Source organism: Vicugna pacos, chromosome 22 (assembly GCF_048564905.1).
Source record: "Vicugna pacos chromosome 22, VicPac4, whole genome shotgun sequence".
In the NCBI taxonomy this organism is placed as follows: domain Eukaryota; kingdom Metazoa; phylum Chordata; class Mammalia; order Artiodactyla; family Camelidae; genus Vicugna; species Vicugna pacos.
This window is the reverse complement of record NC_133008.1, coordinates 29,912,483-29,934,388: the sequence shown is the minus strand read 5'-3', so window position 1 is coordinate 29,934,388 and position 21,906 is coordinate 29,912,483. Positions and strand designations below refer to the sequence as shown.

Here is a 21,906-nt window from a genome sequence, read left to right as displayed (position 1 = left end):
TAGGGGTGCGGTGGGGTGACTCCAAAAGGAGACTTGGACTGGACAAGAAGTGTGTCGACAAAAATTCAATTGACTATTAAATTAAGAAGAAAAGAAAGGGAATTTTATTTGAGCCAAATTAGGGATTATAACCCAGGAAGCATATTCTCAGAAAGCGCTAAGAACTGTTCTGCCTGTTAGAAGTTGAAGGCATAGTCCATGCATTTGCAAGACAAAGGATCCTGTGTACATCAAAGTGACATACTGATATTTCACGTAAAATTCACCAAAGACGCATTGTCCAGGTAAGCAAGTACAAAGGGGGCAGCAAGTCATCATGCCCCCTACAGAGTGGGGAAAGAACGCCATTCTTTTAGGTTGCCAGCATTAGAAGAAAGAAAAAAATAGATCTTGACTGTCAAGCAGGCATTCACATCTTTGAGGATCTCTGGTTAATGTGTAATGAAATGCAGTTGTACGCTGTCCGTTAGGGAGGAAGGAGGCCCAAACAAACAGAATTTTGTTTATTTTTCCTTGTCGTGCCTTAAAATACAAACTTCATTTCATCGTAAGTAATAACAATCATTCACATTCCTCAGCTCCTACTATTTGTCAAGCCCTGTTCTTTAACAACTTGAAGCTGGAACTGTTATTCCCACGGGCAGACAGAGAGGTGGAGACACTTGGCCTAAGTCACAGAGCTGGTAAGTGGTGGAGCAGGATTTGGAGCTAGGTCCAGTCTGATTCCAGATCACCCTGGCTGGACACCCCGGCCCTGCCCCCACCCCCAATGTCCTGTCCCCTCTTCCAGACTGTCCTCCGGATACACCTATCTGCAGCTGAGCCCAGTCAAAGCTGCCCTGCAGCTTGGAATCCCCACCCCAGGTTTTCAACCCTGCCCGGGACTGGGAATTCCAGTGCTGGGAGGTAACCCTGTGTATTGAGGTAAAGGTCCCGGAACAGTGACCAGAGACAAAAGAAAGGGCTTCAGCCCTCTGGCACACTTCCATCCGGGCTCCGCCCACGAGCTCCGCGCCGCGGGGTTGGGGGACCGCGGTGGACTGGTCGGAGGAAGTAGTAGTTTAACACTGATTGGCTGGAAGCAATCCAGCCTCTACTGTCTATTGGCTGAAGATGAAAAGGCCCTTCTCTAATTGGTTGGCGGGCTCCGCTCTGGTCCAATCAAGGAATCAGCCTAGGGGCGCCCCGAGGGTGGAGCTAACCCTTTAGAGACTGCCACCTGGCTTCGGTGCTTTATATTCGCGGCGCGAGGTTGCTTCCCCATTCTGTCCTGCAGCCCTATTGTGGTTAATTCTCCCGGGCGTCAGTTTCTCCCCTGGTCCCAGCAGCCGAAGCCTGTGAGTCTCTCAAAAGGGCTGGTCGCGGAACTCAATTTCCCCGCTTGTCGTAGTGGACTGGGCCCCCCAGTCCACAATCGAGTAGGCTATGTCCTTGGGTGGAGTCATTAGTTCTCTGAAAGTGGAAGTCTCCGGCCTCAGTTTCCCCAATAGCACCATGAGCGCTGGGTTACCACCCCCCTCCCATTTTAGGTGGCCTCGGGCCTCAGTTTTCCTAATGGTCCTGGAGGGCTGAGGGCTCAACTCCCTCTCCCGTGCGCGCAGGCCAAGTGCCTCGGTTTTCCCGTTTGCTCCAGCGGGCCGAGCCCCAACCCGCCCACCGGCGGTGACCAATGGCTGGGGCGCTCCCCGTTCGGGGCGGAGTTTCGTCACGTGCCGGGAAGAAAGAGCCGGAGGCGCACGGGGCTCCGGGCGCGGGGCGGAGCGGCCATGGCAGGTAAGGCGAGCCTGGCAGGGGGCCGGCGTGGCTCGGGGCGGGGTGGCTGGATCCGCTGAGGCCTCTCGGCCCCGCTGCAGCCTGTCGCTGCCCGCAGCTCCAGAGCCGCTGTCCCCAGCTGGGGGCGCAGGCGAGGAGGCGCCCGATGAGGACGAGGACGAAGCGGAGGCCGAGGACCCCGAGCGGCCAGGGGCAGCGGGCGGCGCGCGCGGCGGCGGTGGAAGTGGCGGCGGCGGGGCCGGGGCGGCTTGTTGCAGCGGGCCTGGGGGCGCGCTCACCAGGCGCGCGGTCACGCTGCGGGTGCTCCTTAAAGACGCGCTGCTGGAGCCCGGCGCCGGGGTGCTGTCAATCTACTATCTGGTGAGCGCCCCCCAGCCCAGAAAAGGGGAAACTGGAGTCCAGGGTGTTCCATTGCCGCAGGCGGAGCAACGGTGTGGGGAGGGGAAACTGAGGCACGGACCATCCAGATCTAGCACGAGCCCTTCTGGGCGGGAGAACATTGTTCATCAAACACCCCATTCCACAAAGGAGAAACTGAGGCTCACAGAGGACACTGCTGCCTTCCTGGCTGTGTGACTTCGTTCTCCCTCTGTACTAGGTTCCCCATCTGCAAAATGAGATTTTCTTTTCCCCTACTGGGTTGTATGAGGATTCATTGAGTAAGTGCTCAGCAGCATGCCTGCTGCACAGTAAGTGCTTCACAGGTGTTTGGTATTATTACTATTACTGTTCATGCTCTTTGTGAGTGGGAGCAATTTATAAATTGAGCACCTGCTGTGTGCCAGGCTATGGTGGCTGTTAGGGACACAGCAGATATCAAGACAGACCTTTGGGGTTCACAGTCCAGTGAAGGGAGGAGGGACATACCCATAACTGGACAATTTCAATCTGGGCTGATCAGGACTGTGATCACGGACATACAGGCACTGGGAGGCTGGAAGGCTTCCTGGAAGGGGTGCTGTAGTGGGAAGTGGGTGCCAAGCCCCAGGGAGCACCGTGGGGTCAAGGAGGGCTTCCTGGAGGAGGGGTCTTGCTGGGTACCAGATCCTGGGCTCATCCAACCCACTGTCACTGCAGGGGAAAAAGTTCTTGGGAGACCTGCAGCCAGATGGGAGGATCGTGTGGCAGGAAACGGGCCAGGTGTTCAACTCACCCAGTGCCTGGGCCACCCATTGCAAGAAGCTGGTGAACCCAGCCAAGAAGTCTGGCTGTGGCTGGGCCTCTGTCAAGTACAAGGGCCAGAAACTGGACAAGTACAAGGCGGCCTGGCTCCGGCGAAACCAGCTCCATGTGCCTGCAGCTGCCGCCGATGAGGTGCGTCCTTCAGCCCCCATCAGCAAGCCCTCCCTGACTCACTGTTGGACAAGGAGTGCCCAGAGAGAGGTTGTTGGAGCTGGGGACTTGAGGGATGAACTGGAGTTTGTCAGAGAAAGATGAAGGGAAGAGCTTTCCAGAGGAGGGAATGGCATATGCAAAGCCATGTAGGCCTGAAGCAACACATGCCGCTTAGGGAACCATTATTAGCTGATGCAGCTGGAGGTTCAGATGCCTTGACAGCTGAGGGGGCTGGAGACGTTGGCAGGGATCAGATCTGGGAGGGTCTTGAATGCCATGGTAGAAACAGATATTCCTTAAATGTTCACCAGCTGGGTGAACTTGGCCAAGGAACCTCTCTGGGTTCCTAGTCTTAGTCATATGTAAAACAGAGATTATAATGGTACCCATGTGTATCAGAGATCTCTCCCTCCCCCATCCCCTCTGCCCTCCTCTCCCCCCTCCCCCTCTCCCTCTCTCTCCCTCCCCTGCTCCCTCTCTCTCTCTGTCCATCCATCTGTTGATCTATATCTGGCTCCTAAGCCTGATATCTGTAGGACCACTGGCAGGCTGGAAACTTAGGCAGCAGGCTGGAAACTTAGGCAGGAGTTAATGCTGCAGTCTTTAAAAGGCAGAATTCCTTATTTTCCAGGAAACCTCAGTTTTTGCTCATAAGGCCTTTCAACTGATTGGATGAGGCTCACCGACATTATCAAGGATAAACTTTATTGAAAGTCAACTCATTGTAATGTGAACCACATCTACCCAATGCCTTCACAGCAACACCTGGACTAGTGTTTGATTAAATAACTGGGTACTAGAGCCTAGCCAAGTCGACTTATAAAACCAACTTTCGCACCATGCCATAGGGCTATTAATTCAGCAAGTATTTAGTCAATGCCAGTAGGGTGCTAGGCCCTCTTTTAGGTGATAATGATAAAGCAGTGAGCAAAATGAGAAAAAATCCCTGCTTTCATGAAGAGTGAGACAAACAAAATAAATAAAACCCTCTTATAGTCTGTTGGAAGAAGGGAGCAGGGGCAGGGGATGGGAGTGGTGAAAGGAATAAGGTGGTCAAGGAAGGCCTCACTGAGAAGGTGACATTTGATCGGAGTATTGAAGGAGGAGAGAAAGGGAGCCATGAGGATTTCTGGAAAACAGCACATGTAAAGGCCCTGAGGCTGGCATGTGTCTGACATACTGAAGGCATAGTGAGGAGGCCAGTGTGGCTGGAACAGAGTGAGCAAGGGGAAGAGTGGTAGGAAGTGAGGACAGGGAGGGGACGGGGCAGATTGGGCAGGGCCTTGGGGGCCTTGGGAAGGACTTAGGCTTCTACCCTGAGGGAAGTGGGAGCCCTAGAGGACTGTGGGCAGAGGAGGAACAGGACTGGACTCAGGTGCTCACAAGCGGCTTCTGGTGGCTGTTATAGGGAGGACAGACTTTAGAGGGGTGGCGAGAGCAGGTGCCAGGGAATCAGGGTGCAGGTGACTGCACCGGTCCAGGTGGGTGATGATGGAGTCAACCAGATCAGCCACTGAGTGGGGAGGAAGTGGGTAGCTTCTGGTTAATTCTGAAAGTGGATCTGACCGGACTTGCTGATGGGTATGAAGTTGGCATTAGATGTTTTGTTCTGAGCAATTGGGTAGATGGGTTTGCCCACATCAGAGATGTAGGGATTCGGATAAAGCAGGTTTGAGGGGATGGTCGGGTGCAGGGTAGCCATGTTGAGTGTGAGACCCCCGTGAGACCCCTGCCTGGAGATGTCAAGGGGTAGCTGGACCCCAAGTCAGGAGCTCAGGGGAGGCCCAAGGGTGCAGTCAGGACTGTGGGCAGTTGTCTTGGGGGTAGATGGCGTTTGAACCCCAAGAGACAAGGCCACCTTGGAGGGGTGTGGGTTGGGGAGGAAAGAGGCCCCAGGACCCAGCCCTGGGCCAATGAAGGAGAGTGGGGAGGAAAGCCAGGTGAGTGCAGGGGTCCCTGAGGAGTTCCCAGGAGGAGGGGGACTAGTCGGGTCAGATGCTGCCGAGAGGAGGTGGGGGACAGAGACTGAGATGTAGCCGTTGGGTTTGGACACTGAGAGGTCATCCCAGCAAGGGCAGTTTAGGAGAGAGCAAGAGGAGATGTTACTGAGAGAATCTGGTAAAGTAATCCACGCAAAGCTCTTGCTTGCTGGATGAATGAAGCAACGGCATTTATTAAATGCTTTGCACACTATCTCATTCGGCCACCCCTTAGGCCACCCCTGTGGGGCTGGAGGTCATTGTGCCCTGTTACAGATGAGACTAGAGCCGGAAGTCAGTTTGTATAGCAGAGGCAGGATTCCAACCTGCGAGACTGCCTCAGAGCCTAGACCGCCTCTGCTCACTCGCTCCCTCTGGTGGGCACCTCGGGCAACGGCAGGGACCTAAGGCTCAGGCAAAGCAAAGGTTCCGGTGGAACGTGAGGGGACGATCGGGAGCATCCAGCTGAAAGTCTGGTCACTGTCCCCCAAACTCCAACCCCGCCAGAGCCCGGCCAGCGAAGGGGAGGAGGAGGAGCTGCTGGAGGAAGAGGAGGAGGAGGTTCTGACAGGAGTCTCAGCAGAGGACAAGAGTCGGAGACCACAGGCAAAGGGCCTCTCTGAGCCTGTCCACCTGGGTGAGATGTGTGGGAAACGGAGGACGCAGGGCGCGAGGGGGACAGAACTTAGGGGGCTGGGGGGCAAATCTGGCTTTTCTTTTCCTTACAGCCCTCAAGACACCTGGCTGACACCTGGCCCTGCAGCCCTAATTTCACATTCTGCCTTACTTCTTAAGCTTGAATGCTATATTTCTTGGTCCCACTGCCCAATTTCTTTATCTGGGGCCCAATTTCTTCATCATGCTTCCTGATTTCCTTGCTCCCCTGTAGGTTTCTTTGCTCTGTTGCCTGATTTCTCCGACTGCTGCCTGATCATCACCTCATTTCCTGAGTCTTTCATTTGATCTTTAAATCTCTTCTGCCCAGTTTGTTAACTTGCCTCCTGATTTCCCAGTCCAGCTGCCTGATTTTTAAGGCTGCCCCTGGAGTTTTGTCTTTCTTGGGCTGCCTGGTCTTCGTTTTCCAGTTCCTGGCTAGGGAGACACTGACACTGTCTTTTTTCTTACCTGTGTCCCCCACCCTCCTCCCGATCCCGCAGAGGCCACGCTCCCAGGGAAACGGGTGGAAAACAAGATACGTGTGCCAGTGCGCTACTGCATGCTGGGAAGTCGGGACTCTGCCAGGTCAGATGCACCCCATGCCCACCCCCTGACCCCATCCCCATCTTGTGAGCTCTTGCGGGTGTGTGTGTGGGGGGCACAAGAGCAGGGGTACGGTGGAGATAAGACCTCAGACCTCATAGCTGGCCTTGTGGGGCTGGGGAGCCAGTCTGGGAATGAGGGAAGGGCCTGGGTGTTCCTGAGGCTGTGGGACCCTCCTGGCTCCTGTAGGAACCCTCACACCCTTGTGGAAGTAACATCCTTCGCAGCTATCAACAAGTTCCAGCCATTCAACGTGGCTATCTCCAGCAACGTGCTGTTCCTGCTGGTGCGTTCCCAGCTCCCACCTTGTCCCTTCTGAGCCGGGGCTCCCAGGCCTGGGCAGGGCGGTGGGGTCCTCAGGGAGGGTGTCCCTGGAAGGTCAGCTCCACAAGGGCAGGGATCTTGTCTGCTCTGTTCACTACCAGTAAACATTAGCACTCAATGTTTGAACAAAGGAGGAGGGGGGTGGGCTGACTCCCACACAATGCAAGGGCCCTGGCCCCCAGTTGGCATTGGGGCCAGGCAAAGCCTGAGTGGGTCTTCCGATGTCCCTCCCCTCCCCAGGACTTCCACAGCCACCTGACTCGCAGCCAGGTCGTGGGGTACCTGGGGGGCCGCTGGGACACCAACAGTCAGAGTGGGTATTTGGGCCCCATGGGCAGGGGGGTGTTTGGGGCCGGGATCGATGTCCACGCCTTCTCCCGCCTCCGCGCAGTGCTCACGGTGCTGAGAGCCTTCCCCTGTCGGAGTCGGCTGGGGGACGCCGATATGGCAGCCACCATCGAAGAGGAGGTGAGGGAGCGCACGGTGACAGGGCGTTCTGCGGAGGGCTGGTGGGGACACAGCTGTTGGCTACCACGTACCCGCGGCTAGCGCAGTGTCACCACTCAGCAAGGATGCAAATGAGAGTGAGTGCGGTGTGTGAGCACCAGTCCCCGCACCTGTGACCCCTGTGGTCCTACTTCCTCTGTGCCTGTGCGGGCCTCTTGTTTTCTGGGCCTCGGTTTCCACACCTGCCTGGCACCTGGTAAAGGCCCGGTAAATATTAGCTGACGTTCTTAATATTCTCATAATGGTGCTTACTAGGCACCTGGCACTGTGCTAAGCGCTCTAGACCCACCTTCTTGTGTCCCCGCAGAAGGCAGGCGGAGACCGGAGAATAGTTGTTTACTCAGCGCACACGTTTCTCCTCCCACCTCTTCTTTTCGCTTGCCTCTACTCGCTCTGCACCCAGGAATGCCTGCCCTGTCTCTTCATTTAACTGCTGAGTGCCTACTGTGTGCCAGGCACTGCTCTTTGCGCCGGGGATACAGCAGTGAGCAAAATAACCTTTTGCCTTTGATTTATGATAGGTGCATCTTTTTTTTTTTCTTTCCAATGTATTTGTTGGACTCATGAAGGTGGGCAGGGTCTGTCTCCGTCACTGCTGTGTCCTCAGGCCTGGTACCCAGCAGGTGCTCATTAAATGTTGGCCACATGTGGGGCTGGATGGGTGCCAGGCACACTGGCTGCGGGAGTGGTGTGAGTGCCCTAGGGCTGGTAGAGCCTCGGTCCCGAGCTGGCCCTAGCCGTGTCTCTGCCCCTAGATCTACCAGAGCCTGCTTCTGCGGGGCCTGTCCCTGGTGGGCTGGTACCACAGCCACCCGCACAGCCCGGCGCTGCCGTCGCTGCAGGACATCGACGCGCAGATGGACTACCAGCTGCGGCTGCAGGGCTCCAGCAACGGCTTTCAGCCCTGCCTCGCCCTGCTCTGCTGTGAGTCCCACGAAAGGGGCGGGTGTGGGACCCTGACGACCACCAAGCCCCGCCAGGCTCAGCCCCTTCTTTCTCCTCCCCTCAGCCCCTTACTACTCTGGCAACCCGGGGCCAGAGTCCAAGATCTCGCCCTTCTGGGTGATGCCGCCCCCTGAGGTAGGCGGGGCTGCTGGGGGAGGCCGGGCCGGGCGGCGTGGGCGGGGCCAGGAGGCTCGTGGGCAGCACAGAGCCTAGAGTCTGGTTCCGGACTCATTTGCGGAGCTGGGGTCTCAGTTTCTCTGCAAACATAATCACGGAGGCTCCTGCGAGGGCCTGGGTGTGAAGGGTGCTGGAAAGGTGGGGGCTGCACCCGTAGCATGCTGCTTTTGCTACCAAGATCGTCTCCTTCCTGAGCCTTGTTTGGTTTCATTCCCTAAGTCCGTATTGGGATCAGAGATAAGCTTTGGGGGAGGCGGGCGAGAGTATAGCTCCGTGGTTGAGTTCAATCCCCATTAAAACCAACCAACCAACCAACCCAATTACCCGCCCTCCCCCAGAAAAGCAGCTTTGTTAAGGAATTCCAGAGCCACAGCCACTCCTGCCTGTGTGGTGGGGGGGATGCCACCCAGCTTCTCTAGCCGTGCTGCCGGGTTCCCCGAAGGGCCATAAGGCTCTGAATCTGATCCTAGTGCAGACCCAGGCCTGGAGTATCCATTCTGATTCCTAGCCTAGCGCACTTCCCAATGTCCACTGCTGTCTTGGGGTGGGGGCTGGGGGTGGTCAGCGCTGACTGGCTCGTGTCCCTGCCAGCAAAGACCCAGTGACTATGGCATCCCCATGGACGTGGAAATGGCCTACGTCCAGGACAGCTTCCTGACTAATGACGTCCTTCATGAGATGGTGAGCTCACTCCTGGGCGGAGCGGGTGGGGGCCCCGGGAGGAGCAGATGGGGGCTGAGGGTGCCCAGCTGGACAGACCCCGGATTGTATGACTCAGGAACCTGTGGGTAGATGCACCACATCGGGGCCCAGGGCAGGCTCCTCTTCCACTGCTGAAAATCAAGGGCTCTAAGGGTGGGTCCCAGACCCTTGCCCGAGCCCCTCCCGCCTCCCCCTCCCACGCCTTCCTGGCCTCCTCGCTGTTCTGGAGCATGCCAGCAATGCTCACGCCTTGGCTCTCTGCACCTGCCACTGATTCTCCACGAGGGGACACGTGAACCTCAAGCGTTACCTGGGTGAAGATTTTTAATTCCTGCTGTTAAACAGGCATTTAAACAGATTGAGCTAGTTGGTCACACCTGTGATTTCAGGGATGTTACTCTCGGGATGAGGTTAAACCAGGGAGTGGTGTCAGGGCTGTGTGGGTGTAAAGAATCACGTTCGGTGGGCCGCCTTCTGCTGGCAGGGTTCAGTCTCCTCCGGGGGCCCTGCTACCAAGCTCCCTTATTTCTCCTGGGTGGGGGTGGTGCTGCTTGGCGGTTTACCTCCTGGCAATGCCTAGAGGCCACGTGAGGGGCAGAGCAGTGCCTGTCCCACCCGCTGCTGCCCCCTGGCGCCGGGCCTGGGCAGGGCGGGAGCCCGGGCTCTTACCTGCCCCCACCCCGACCCGCAGACGCTGCTGGTGGAGTTCTACAAGGGCGCCCCTGACCTTGTCAGGTTCCAGGAGCCCTGGAACCAGGAGCACACCTACCTCGACAAGCTGAAGGTGAGACTCATGCAAACCCCTCCCTGAAAAGATGATCTTGGGGAACCCCCGAGTCTATATCCATGGGCAGTATGAGAAATAGTGACTTCTTAAGTGGTCCTGTGCAAAAATACTTTAGAAATGAACAGAGTCGTGTTTTATCACACATGGGCGGTGACGGCAGTAGAGGTCACCATCCAAGTGCAGAGGAAAAGGTAAAAGCCCCACAGACCCTGTGGCCCGGGGACATCCCGGCTGGAGAAGCTGCGCTGGGCCCCCCCTCCCCGGGCCACACGCTGGGGAGCAGAAGGCGGTCTGATCCGATCCCGAGCCTTACGCACCAGCAGAGCTGAACTGAGCAGAGCGGCTGGTGCGGGAGCGAGCTTCCCTGGCTCACCGGCCCTACGGCTGGTCAGTGGGGTATGTCAAGAGGGCTTGGCAGCCTCTTCAGTGCGTCTCCTTATCTCCTGCTTGAGAGTCATTCTCAGAAGATACTCCCCACTCCCCTTTGCAGAAAAACAGAATTTCACACGTTTGCTTGTTTTGTTAGACCTGACAGCGACCAGGGCTTAAAGCTGCCACTGGTCACCTCCCACCCTGGCACTGGGTGGGAGGGGTGGGGGTGGCCCTGGGCATGCAAGGGGGCAGTAAGGAGGATTTGGATTGTGTGGAGGAACCCCTACCTCCCAAACAATGACATCCGGGGCCTTCGAGATGAAATGTGCCTAAGAGGAAGGCGCGGCTTTAGGGATACAGCCGAGAACCCCTCTGCCAGGCTGCAGCGCAGGGCCTCCAGGGCAGAAGCGCCCGCGCCGCCCTGAGGCAGGCCTGCCTATTTCAGATCTCCCTGGCCAGCAGGATGCCCAAGGACCAGGGCCTGTGCCACGTGCTGGAGCAGGTTTACAGCGTCCTCAAGCAGGGGAGCTGAGGGCGCCAGCCTCCAAGGACCGGGGCGACCCAGGGCGAGGGCAGCGGGCCCCGGGCTCTGCCCGCGGCGGTGCCGCCCTGTCCCTGTGTGCCTGAGCTGCCGGGCAGCAGGCGCTCGCACAATAAAGGAGAGAAACAAGCAGCCCAGGTGCGTGCGTCGCGTCACGGGAGCAGGAGGGACGTCACTCGGGCAGCCACGGCCAGCGGGGTGGGGGGCTCTCCCCACCCACACCAGTGACTGGCAACGATGGCCGTCCCTCCCAGGCCTGTATGGGCGCCTCGTGCCCTCGCTGGAGACCCTCGGGAGGGCCCGCCCTGCACCACAACCAGGCAAACGGCTGTAGAAAGAGACATTTAATACTTTTTTAAAAAAAATCAGGATTACATTTTCATCTGCCCTAGGCTGTGATGTCTATTCCTCCTCCAAGTACTGGCGACCAGGGGGCCTTGGAGATAAGCGGGGAGGGCCTGGTGTTGTTGGGGACTTTACTGAGTCACCGGAGGAGGGGAATGTGAACCAGGGTCCCCTGTTTAGCCAACTTTTAGATCAGGCAAGAGGGGAAGTGAGTGCAGGGCTGGGGCCCTGCTGGTCTGGGCAGCTGCCTACCTTGGTCTGGAGAAGACAGTCTGGGCCACTGTCCAAAGAGGGTATGGTGGCCGGCTTCAGACAGGGAAGTGCCCGTGACCCCCAACCAAGGGGGCCCCAGTAGCCAGGGGTCTGGGAACATTCACTTATCAAAGTCTTTGTGCTTGACCTTCCGCAGAGTGGAGGCTGGCCTGCCGTGGTCCCATGTGTGGCTGGTGTGTGTGTGTGTGTGGTGTGTGTGTGGTGTGTGTGTGTGGTGTGTGTGTGCGCTGGTGGTGGCAGCTTGTGCCAGAGAGACACACTCCATGTGCTTGGCTGGGGGTGGTGCGGCGGGCATGGGAGTGGGGCTCACTGCCCTGCAGGAGGGAAGCATGGCCACCCAGGTGGTGCGGGGGAGAAGGCCTGTCTTTAGGGGACTTGGCACCTGAGGACCCCAGGCTCATCTCTCCCCAAGCCCCCAGCTGGAGGGAAGAGGTGAGGCCCTCCCAGGGAGGTGGCATCTGCAGGTATGCAGGGCTTGGGGAGCCCCGGAGGGAGCTGTGAAGGAATGTCCTGGGGGAATTTAAGAGGAGGGTGGTGAGCCTCTCAGCCGGGGCCCAGACCACTCAGACCACCCCGTTACACAGATGCTCAGTCCTATCCTGCTGAGGGCGGGTCTTCCAGCAGAGTGGCAGGAAGGAGGTGGGAGAGGATAGGGCGTGGGGGGGTGTGTGTTTGCCCACGCGCATGCACACGAGTGTGTGAAGGGGCCCACCTGGAGTTACCAGTCCCTAGAGGGGGTGGGAGGAAGTTAGTGTTTCTAAGAGCACCTTAGTGTGAGCCCTTAGTGGGCTGGGCTGGGCTGTGGGGCAGAATTGGTGAGCAGCAGGAAGGAGGAACACTGCCCAGCCCTCAAGAGGGCCACATGGAGTGGGGAAGGGAGCCCCCCACCACTGGGGTTGGCGCTAGTGTAAACGGGACCTCTGCTGTCCCTCTGGGCTCTGCCTCCTCCCCTCGGCCCTGGGAGCTGGCCGCCCGCAGGCTGTGAGCACTGCCCTCGCTGCGGGGCCGGTGGCATGCAGAGGTCTGGACGGAGGGGCAGGCAGGCGGGCCGACGCGTGGCTCAGGCGTGGTCACTGGGGCAGCGGCACCAGCACCTGCACGTAGCTGAGGGGGAAGAAGCCGGACTGGCCGTGCAGCATGCCCTCGTACCAGTTCTCGTCGATCTGGTTGGTCAGAGTGATGATGTCGCCCTCGTGGAAGCCCAGCTCCCCATCGTTCTCAGGCTCAAAGTCATACAGGGCCTTGCAACTGGGCTGGTCCAGGGGCGCTGGGGGTAGGGCAGGGGTAAGGTCTGGCTGTCACCTGCCCCCTGCGGGTGTGCAGGGTGACACCACTTCCCCTCCTGCCTGGCCCCAGTCCGGTCAACTCACTGCTTCTCAGTTTCCCCCAAAGGAGACCCACTCCCTCCTCTCTGGCTCCCCTCAGCTGTCAGAAGGAGTAAGTGACAAGCAGGGGTTAAAGGGTTCTGTGAGTGGTCACCAAGATGCTCCTGAGAAGAGCTGGGGACGCCTGATAGCATCAGGATGACAGTGACCAGAATTGCATGGTCCTCAGGGTGCCACTCAGAGCAGAGGGAGGCCCAGGGCCCAGATCCACTCCTACTGGAGATGGGGAGCAGAAAGACCCTTCCAGAGCAGATGAGAAGGCGGCATTAAACTGGGGGCAGGGCCTGTGCCTGCGGGGGACACTCACGCATGCTCCTGCTGCTGGGGGTCCGGACAGGCTTGTTGGAAGATCGGAAAGATGAATCTGCTTGCAGACAAAGCACAGGTGGGCTGAGAACACAGGGTGGGGCCTGGTGCCCACCCCTGGGGGTCCCTCTAGAGGAGAACTCGCCCTGTGGTCTGGATGGATGGCAGGTGCCCCTGAAGGGGCCTAGGACACAGCAAACCCCTCCCAATTGTTACCTGAGATTTTGGGAGCCACGGTGCAAGGGAAGCCCCCGTTGGACTGCTCGGGCTCCCCGAGGTCCAAGGGCTCCCGCGGCCTGGGCTTGTACTCCCGCTTGGGGCGTGAAGAGGCTTCCCGCATCCTGCGTGTGGAAGGAGGCGGGCGAGCAGTCCTGAGCCCCCATGTGTCAGGGCCAGGGAACCCCCAACTGTTAGTGCTGCCGCCCCAGGACCCAGGGAAGCATTCAGGAATGAGGGGGACACCAGGGGGATCCTGGGGGAACCCCAGCCATTTCTCCGAGAATGCCGAATGGTTGGGTTCTACTGAATCCTGAAGTGCCCTTGGTGGCGGCGGCCAGGGAACTGGTGCCCACCAGCCCCCGACTGGGAATCCACTACCAACCAGAGCTTCCCTGTTCAGACCGTGAGTGCTGCCTGACTCCCAGAGAGCCCTCGGAGAGAGGACCCCCACGCACCAGTCCTAGACAAACCCTCCCTCAGGACACCTCAAGCCTCTCCTCTAGGGACCATGAGGATGTGGTCTTGCTCCCTCCTGGGACCCCAACCCCTACTTGTGCAGCCCGGGGGCCCAACCACACTGCCCTGGACTGAGCTCACAGCAGGGCTGGGCTGTCCGGGGGCAGGGACATCTCACAGGCTCTGAAGGGCCGGCCCAGGCAGCCACACACCCAGCCTCCTGGCCAGCAGAGAAGGCTGGGGCTCCCATGGGGAAGGCCCGGGTAGGGGGTGGGGGTGGGGCTCACCTCCGCTTGAGTTTGTCAGCCAGCTCGTCCAGGATCTGCACAGCCTGCCGGTGGTAGTCCAGCTGGGCATCCACCAGGGCAGAGAGCTGACTCACCTGCTCGATCTGTGAAGGACCAGCCATGGCTGCAGAGCTGCCCTCCTGACACCTATCTCTAGGCCACCCCCGCAGGAAGCCTTCCTAGACTGTTTCGGACACAGGGGCCCAGCCCCCTCCTGTCCACATGACCCTTGAGCCGCAGCTGGAGGAGGGTTAAAAAGCCAGAAAAGACCCCAAAACCTCAGTGGGCTGGTCACTGCCCTACTCTGGCCCTCCTGTCTCCCCCTCCTTTCCTTCTGCCCATCGGCCCCGGGAGGCTGCCACCACAGCTGGGCTCCGTGTTTCAGGGGCTCCTTGGGGTGGTGGGTGCACGCAGGGAGGCCGTGCACGTACGTCGGTCTCCAGGAGGTTGTGCATGCTGGTCTCAGCCACCTCCTTGGACTCCTCGAACTTCTCCATGGCCTGGCGCAGCTCCTCGTCGGGGATCTTGCCCTGCCGCTTCTTCTTGTAGTCGAAGTCCAAGCGGCGGCCCTCCAGCTTCTTCAGGTGGTGCTGGGGGGCGGGGACGAGTGTCACACCACATGCCTGGGGCCTCCAGGAAGGCCGCCCTGATGCCCCGCAGCCCTTTCCACTGGGAAACCCAGGCTGGGCTGCACTGGGGGGGGGGGGGGCGTGAATGTGGCCGGGAGCAGCCCAGCGTACCTGGATCTCCTTCAGGTCCTTGTCACACAGGTTCTGGAGGGGGTCAATGAAGTTCTGCTTGACCTCTATGTCCAGGGAGTCCTTCACCTCAGCGAGGCGCTTCATGGACTCCCCGGCATCCAGCAGGGCGTCGCCTGGAGAGAGGAGGGGTCGGGGAGGAAGCCGTCACAGGAGGCCTTGGCCTATGGGGCTGAGACACACCCCATAGCCAAGGTCCTGAATGCTAGAACTAAGAACAAAAAAGGGACCCTGAGCCATAGCAGCCGGGTGCTCACTCCTGCTGGTGGTACAGATACTCCGGTCCCCCTCTCTCCGCCCCTGCCCCTCCCTCGGCCTCACCGAAGTTGGACTCGCCGCCCAGCTCCTTCCCGTGGCGGATCATGCACTCGCCCAGCAGGCCCTCCGACTGCGGGTAGCCGGGGTTCTTCACCTGCCCGCGGATCTTAGACACCGTGTTGAGCATCGTCAGCTTGGCCCGAGAGGCTGGAATGGGATGGGCCGGGTGGGCGTGAGGGTGGTCTCTCGAGGAGTCGCCAGGCCTGCCCTCAGCCAGCACCGCGGGCTGACCCCCTTTGCCCACACGCCCGTTTATCTCTAAAGCACTGCCTTGACCCAAGGAACCAGAATGTGGGAAGGGCCTCCCAGGCAGACTCGCCTCCTCTGCTCTTGTCCTCATGAAGGAGCACGAGCAGTGAGCAGGGGAGGGGGCCAGCTCCCAGTCACCCCCCGGGCCCCTTGCTCTGGGCACGGCTCTGACTGAGGAGCTACCCTCCAGCCTCTGGGGAAGCCGTGCTTGCACCTCTGCCAGATCTAGCCTGTCCCAGCACAGGCCTCGGGTGGACACAGCTGCTGCTGCCGCGTGTCCTGAATTTGTTGACTTTCACTACAGGGACCAGCATGTGGATTTTCCTCCTTCTCAGCCTAGGAGACCCCCACCTCGTGCTCCAAAGGCGGGCATGTGGCTGGGGCCTGGCATGCTGGGGATGGGCACCCAATACAAATTGGTACAATGAGTAGGGAGGGGTGAGAAAGATCTCTTTTCTGCTGGGATTGTTAGCTGTAAGGGTGATTTAAGGCTAGGACTGCCATGAGGAATGAGAGCTGACACATGACACAGAAAGGAAATGCATGACCCAGAGAACAGCTTTTGGATGCCTAGATCCAGCCATGCCTGAACTTCCCTACCCCTGGGCATTTCAGTTCTGTGGGCCTATACATTCCTTCTTCCTGCTCTGGTAACTGGAAGATTCCTGACAGCAAAGACCTAAGGAGTTGTGGGCAGACCCCCTTGCAGCTAGCGGGCACCCCTACCTGGGTTGGGCTGCAGGTACTCGATGGTTCTGGCCAACACTTCTGTCACAGCCTTGCTGGTAACATCCACCTTCTGTAAAGAGAGGCCATGTGTGAGGTTTCAAAATCACCACAAGCCCCAGGACAGCCCTTGCCCTGCTCCCTATTCCCTGCCTGCCTCAGAGCCCACCCAAGAACCACCCGCTGCTTCTGGGGGCTGCTGGCCTCCCCTCCTTGTTGTTGGCTGTGCTGTGCCTCCACTGCTACCTGCCCAGGGCTGGGGGAGGCCTGCAAGCCACCCAGGCCCTCCCAGTAAGCCTCACCTCCCCCACACACCCCACCCCCAGCTGTCAAAGCCAGGCCCCATGGTGGGCGGTAACTGCCAGGTGTCAGACAGGCATCATCTCCCGTTACCTTCTCCATCTCTTTGAAGTCATCGTCAAGCTTGGTCCCTTCAGCCCCTCCAACCTTCTCACTGACCAGCTGGGGGACAGAAAGAGAGAGGAGTGTGAGCCTCAGAGAAGGAGACTCCAGGATGCCTTTTCACCCTGTCCACTGCAGGCGGGAGGAGGGCGAGGGCTCAGAACAGCCACAATGGCTTCTCAGGGATGCTGAACCTGGTACCAATGGCCAAACGGGGTCAACTGAGGCCCCCGTTCTAAATCCACACACTCCTTCAAACCCAGGGCAGGGGGCTCCTGTTGGAAGCCTTGCCTGGCCGTGCCCACCTCATAAGGCTGCAGAGCCCAAGAGTGTCCCCCACCATTACAGGGCTGAGGTGCCCATGCCTGGATGGCAGTGCCATGGTTTGGCTCTGGACAAGGCGCCCAGGCTCACCGAAGCCCCTTCACTCAGGGAACCGCACAACTCCTCTTCCCACTGACACTCTGCCTCTCTGGGAAGGAGTCTCAAGGACCATGGCTCTGCATTCCCCAGGGGCAGGTCCCAAGGCTGAACAAACATGGGGACCACGGTGTCGGACAAGCACCAAGCAGGAGGGAAAGACCTGCCCCACACAGGCCAACTGTCCTGCTACCCGGAAGTCACTTGTGAATGTGTGCATGCGTGCACACACACTCACGCAATTTCCTGGTGGCCAGCAGCCATCTCTGCCCACCCATCAGGGCCACTGAAGGGCTCCTGAGAGCACTGAGGGGCCACCAGCCAGCAGGAGTGCTCAGACCACTGCCGTTTGACGACTGATCCACCACCCTCTGCCTGTGTGATTGTGGGCAACTGGCTTCACTGGGCCTCAATTGTTGCCTCTGTAAAATGGGGTGACAGGTGAGCACCCACAGAGCTGTAGCCAGGCTTTCGTGGGCTGCTGTATGCGAATGTGAGCTCAGGGCTACATCTGGCACACGGTAAGCACCAGACACTCATACTGCCCACACCAACGGCCGCTGTTACTCTCCCCACGCATCTTGTCCCTCCAAGGGGACTGCAGGGCAGGCCTAGCCTGTGGGTCTTAATCCCCACATCCCCCTGCCTGGGGTCAAGAGGGGACGGGGCCTCGTGCCCCGGCAGGTCAGTGTTCTCACTGTGGCTGCAGCCCAGGAGTCCAGGAGGGGATGGGGCACAGGAGGAAGCAGGGCTGCTCAGGGCCTGCACCACCGCACACAACCTCTGGGGGATCCTCCAAGGGCAGGCAGGGACTTCCCTCCTGTTTCTGACTTTATAAGGAAAAACCCTGGTCTCTCCTAGACCTTTTTGGGGTGTTCCATTTTATTTCATGGGACAGTTTCACTTCTTTTGATTACGGTAAAACAGGACGTTCAGTGGTTGTCAGAGAGGGAAATGAGTTCGCTGCCTGCCGTGAGACAAGGCTCTTCTGGTGAACAGAGAGGGCAGCTGGAGCACCGGTGCTCAAAAACCACACCTTCCGGGCCAGACACCCTGCTCAGCGTAGGGGTCACGGGCACTCCCAGGGAGCAGCCCCTGCTGGCCAGATCACGTCCTTCCTCTGTAGGGAGAGGGCATGGGCAGACCGCACAGCCTCTTCCAGGCCCCCCAGGAGTGTCACCTCTCTGTCTCCCTTGGAGCCCTGACACCTCCACAGGCAGCTCCATGTGGGGCCATCCTTGCTCTGGCACCTGGGGGGCCACACTGGGAACATCTGGGCCCCTACCAGTCTCCTTGCCCCACCCCCACCCAGGAACTCAGCGCTCTAGTCCCCCTCAACTGACCGTCACCCCACCTCCCTTCTCTCCAAGGCTCAAATCGTTGGAACTGGCACCCGTGGATGAAAGGATGACAAAAGGCCAAACGGGTAAAGTGGGGAAAAAACAAGCTACATGCCAACCACAGTAAGAGCATCGGAGGAGGGACGCAGTGATGAGGGCGGGGCTCCCCGGGAGGGGCAGGCAGGGCCCCGGGGAGGGGCTGGGGATTTGTGGCACAGCTGGGAGCCACACGGGTTCCCAGGAGACTCCACAGGCAGGACACTGCTTGGTGAGGCCAGAGGGTGGGGGTGCCCTGTCTGTGGAGGGGGGGGTCAGGACCCCGACACGCAGTCCTGCTCAAGGACCTTGCACACAACTTTTCAGGCCCGACAAGAGCAACGGAGCCATGGTGGAAGGAACACCTCTGTGTGTACAGTCTGCACCCCAACTCCCCACAATCTCATGGTGCTCCTACGCTGCGTGAGAGTAAACTGAGGCACCACCCTGGCAGGGGCCTGGCAGGCTGAGAACTGACGCCCACTCTTCTCTCTGCATCTACTGAGCGGCCGCAGACCCCTGTGCCCCTAACTCCCCAGGGCTCACAGTGCCGAGCGGCTTCAGGAGAGGCCGCACACAGCCGGCCTCAGATCTTTGCGAGGCTGCTCTTGGCCTCTCAGAGCCTGGCCTGGCCCTCCACGCCAGCACACCTGGCTTCGTTTCCACCTCGGAGCGGCGAGGACCCCAGGAGGCGCTCAGTGACCGTGTGTCTCACAAAGGCCCAGATCGGGGTCCTTTCCAGGGAGGCCGGGCACCTGTCTATCACAGGGTCCACAGGTGGTTCTGAGACCAGCCGCAGGTGACTGCTGAGTGCCGCTCTGTGACACATCCGAGTGCTCACCTTCCTGTGTCTGTCCTTTGTGACTACGGCTCTATCGTGGTATTGCTAGCTTGTCACCGGACGCAGAGGGGAGCGCGCACTTCATTGCGCTTTTGAGGCAGCACACCTCTGGCCCCGCAGGGGGCTCCCTCTGCTGCCCCTCCCTCAAGCAGGGCCTCTCCGGGAGGCCACACAGGGGACTCACACCGTAGGTCTGGTTTCACCGGTGATTCCCCTGTATTATTCTAACCTCTAACCAGGGCACGAGGGAAGAGCGTGCCCTGCCCTCAATCCAGGCTGCAGTACCTCCAGGTTGGGAGGGGGCCACAACTCCAAGTCCCCCAAGTTCACACTGTAGCTTAGACTGTACAGGTGCTCACTGCCGGTAAGGGGGTGAAAGGACCCCCACACCGCGTGCTTCCCCGAGTGTCGACCCACTCGGGCTGCTCCCCAAGGGTGGCCTGGGCCCAGCTCCCACGTGGACACTGAACAGTCCTACTTACAGCAACACACCCGCAGGTGACTGTGACAGGCAGACAGCGGCCTATTTCAGGCTCTCCCACTGATGCGTAGTGGAGCCACATGTCTGATGATGGCACTTGTCCCAGGCACCTGGGGAATGAGCGAGCCTGGAACGGAGGTGGGTCTTCATCCCTGAGCACCTGCATGACCTCTACCCACACGTGCAGCTCGTGGGCACTGATGATAAAGATCAGTAGGAGGAGGGGGCTGCTCTCTCAAAGATGGCGCTCGTCAGCATTCTAGACCTTTGGCCATCTTGAGAGAGGAGCTAGGAGTCTGACACGTGGGACAGAAAGAGAACACGCAGTGGAACAATCCACAAACAGAAGAGCTGTGCACCAAGAGCAGGCAGGGCGGCAGCCCCTCTGGGAGGGGTGGGGGATAGACGGTGGCCCCGCACTGGACAGGCACGTCTGCAGGGCCGTGCCGGGGCAGCTGCAGGAGCAGCCTGAATCCTGCTAAGTGGGACACACCGATGAGAGGCCGTGTAATTGAATCATCGCGGCAGGGAAACCTGATCAATATGACACGGAAAATAAACAGCCAATTTGCAGGCTTGGTGACCTGGGTGGAGGATTGGCTTTGATGAATTAAGAGTTTAAGAGAAAAAAATGTAGCAGGAAGCAGCTGGCACAGAGCAGCCAGGAGTGGAGAGAAAAGCCAGGCCGCCTGGAGCCTCGTGGTCCGAGATGGATGCTCTGCACGTCCTGCTCAGCATCCTCGTGCCTCGTTCAGCGGTTACACTCTGGGTGGCCACTTGCTGTGCTCCATGACCAGCTCCCAGCTTAACAGCGAGGTCCCCTGTCATCTCCTGGCTTCCCCTCCCGCCCTCTGCCTGGCTTACTTCTCCCTGCCTGCCTGTGATTGCTAGGGTGAAACTTCCCACCCTGCACTACAGAGCAGCCCCCTCATCTCCCTCCCTCCTTGGCAGTGAGGGCCAAGCCCAGGGCTAGGCTTAGCGGGGAGAAGCCCCTCATGGGCACTGGCTGACAGGTGGGAACAAAAGGCATGGAGAAGGCAATGGAGACACAGGCCCAGGGGTGAAAGTGCCTCAGGGGTCCAGGCCCAGCCACCCTGGTTCATGGTCCTGCACGAACCATCCTCAGGTCTGTGCCAGTGAATGGCCACCGCCCCCCTGCTGAGGTGTTGTGACCCAAGGCTCCTGGGTGTGAGCACTTCTGACCCCCATCAGCAACCGCTGTCAAGGGAGGCCCGCTAGCCCACTGTCATGTCAGAAGCTGTCCTGGTCTGTCTGGCTGTCTGATGAGAGATAAGTCAGACAGAAACAAATTTATACTGTACAGCACAGAGAACCATATTCAGTACCTCACAGTAAGTTGTGATGAAAAAGAATATGAAAATGAATATATGTATGTTCCTATAAGACTGAAGTATTATGCTGTACCCCAGAAATTGACACCAAACTGCGAACTGACTATACTTCAATAAAAATATATTAAAAAAAAAAAAAAAGAAGTCAGAGAGAACAGCAACTTGGAGGGCGACAGTAGTAAGAGCTACAAGGGAGGTTCCAACACACCAAACGGCAGCGGGACTGGCTCCCGGAGCTGCAGAGCCCAGTGCTGTCTGAGCCGGACCCCACAGGGCAGGGTTCCAGCAGGCAGAGCTGGCCAGGCAGGCAGGCGGTGTTCTGGGTGAGACGCGGGTTCAGGACACAAGAGCTGCCATTCCTGGTCCACCGGATGTGCCAGGCACAGTGTGGGCGCTTCCCACACATCCTGCCACCGATTGTCACCTCTATGCAATGATGACGCAGGGAGGGACCGGTGTGCCCATTTTACAGATGAGGAGACCCAGGGAGGAACTGGGGGCTGTGCCCAGAGCTGTTCGACTGGCTGGTCCTGGAGAACTGGACAGTAAGGGAAGGGTGACGCCCGGCGCCTGCGCAGGGCCTGGCCAGAAGGGTGGGGGATACCGAGGGCCGTGAGGAGGCAGACTGCCCATAAGCAGGACGCCCAGACATGGGAGGTCCCCAGAGGCAACTGTGATGATCACAGGCAGGGCTGAGAAATTCCTGAACAGGGATGACAGCCCAGGGATGGGAGGGACAGACATAGGGATGGATGCATTGCTTCTAAATCCCTTCCAACTGTGACTCCCCTCCCTGCTGGCCTCCGAAGATCTGGGAGCTGCTTGCCAACATTTCAGAGCAGCCCCTTCTAGTTTCCATTGAGGTCTTCTGTCTCGTGACTGAGAGAGCCCAGGTCATGGGCAGAGCCCAGGCTGGTCTGCTGTGTGGCCGATACACGAAGACGCTGGCCTCTTCACGTCTCCTTTCTCTGCTTGCACTCCGTGCCCCCAACTCAGACATACTGGCAGAG

The 21,906-nt window shown here is 59.0% G+C and overlaps 2 protein-coding genes across 5 annotated transcripts in view; one reads left to right on the top strand and one right to left on the bottom strand.

Annotated features, from left to right (window-relative positions):
• The first annotated feature begins 1,227 nt into the window (after positions 1-1,227).
• Positions 1,228-21,067, top strand: MPND (MPN domain containing). Of its 3 annotated transcripts, XM_072947938.1 has the most exons (15): positions 1,228-1,337; positions 1,634-1,773; positions 1,871-2,133; positions 2,851-3,087; positions 5,595-5,724; positions 6,245-6,329; positions 6,537-6,633; positions 6,912-6,984; positions 7,063-7,139; positions 7,934-8,102; positions 8,188-8,258; positions 8,892-8,981; positions 9,694-9,786; positions 18,217-18,272; positions 18,550-21,067. In XM_072947938.1, the coding sequence occupies exons 2-14, from the start codon at positions 1,767-1,769 to the stop codon at positions 18,247-18,249; spliced, it is 1,425 nt and encodes a 474-aa protein (XP_072804039.1). In that variant the 5' UTR covers positions 1,228-1,337; positions 1,634-1,766; the 3' UTR covers positions 18,250-18,272; positions 18,550-21,067. The 3 variants fall into 3 exon arrangements, with proteins under 3 accessions (XP_072804039.1, XP_072804038.1, XP_072804037.1); XM_072947937.1 differs by having other exon boundaries at positions 18,217-21,067; XM_072947936.1 differs by lacking the exons at positions 18,217-18,272; positions 18,550-21,067 and adding an exon at positions 10,607-10,834.
• The window catches only part of SH3GL1 (SH3 domain containing GRB2 like 1, endophilin A2), a 30,110-nt gene continuing 19,235 nt past the window's right edge, over positions 11,032-21,906 (bottom strand). Inside the window, exons 2-10 of one of the 2 annotated variants that reach the window (XM_031689684.2) lie at positions 16,418-16,486; positions 16,025-16,097; positions 15,053-15,196; positions 14,714-14,847; positions 14,405-14,563; positions 13,974-14,077; positions 13,228-13,352; positions 13,013-13,069; positions 11,032-12,587 (exon numbers count right to left, since the gene is read on the bottom strand). In XM_031689684.2, the coding sequence (XP_031545544.1) occupies positions 12,391-12,587; positions 13,013-13,069; positions 13,228-13,352; positions 13,974-14,077; positions 14,405-14,563; positions 14,714-14,847; positions 15,053-15,196; positions 16,025-16,097; positions 16,418-16,486 (1,062 nt within the window). In that variant the 3' untranslated portion in view covers positions 11,032-12,390. Of the gene's footprint in view, positions 12,588-13,012; positions 13,073-13,227; positions 13,353-13,973; positions 14,078-14,404; positions 14,564-14,713; positions 14,848-15,052; positions 15,197-16,024; positions 16,098-16,417; positions 16,487-21,906 lie in introns of both variants that reach the window. The other variant, XM_072947939.1, reaches the window with a different exon arrangement.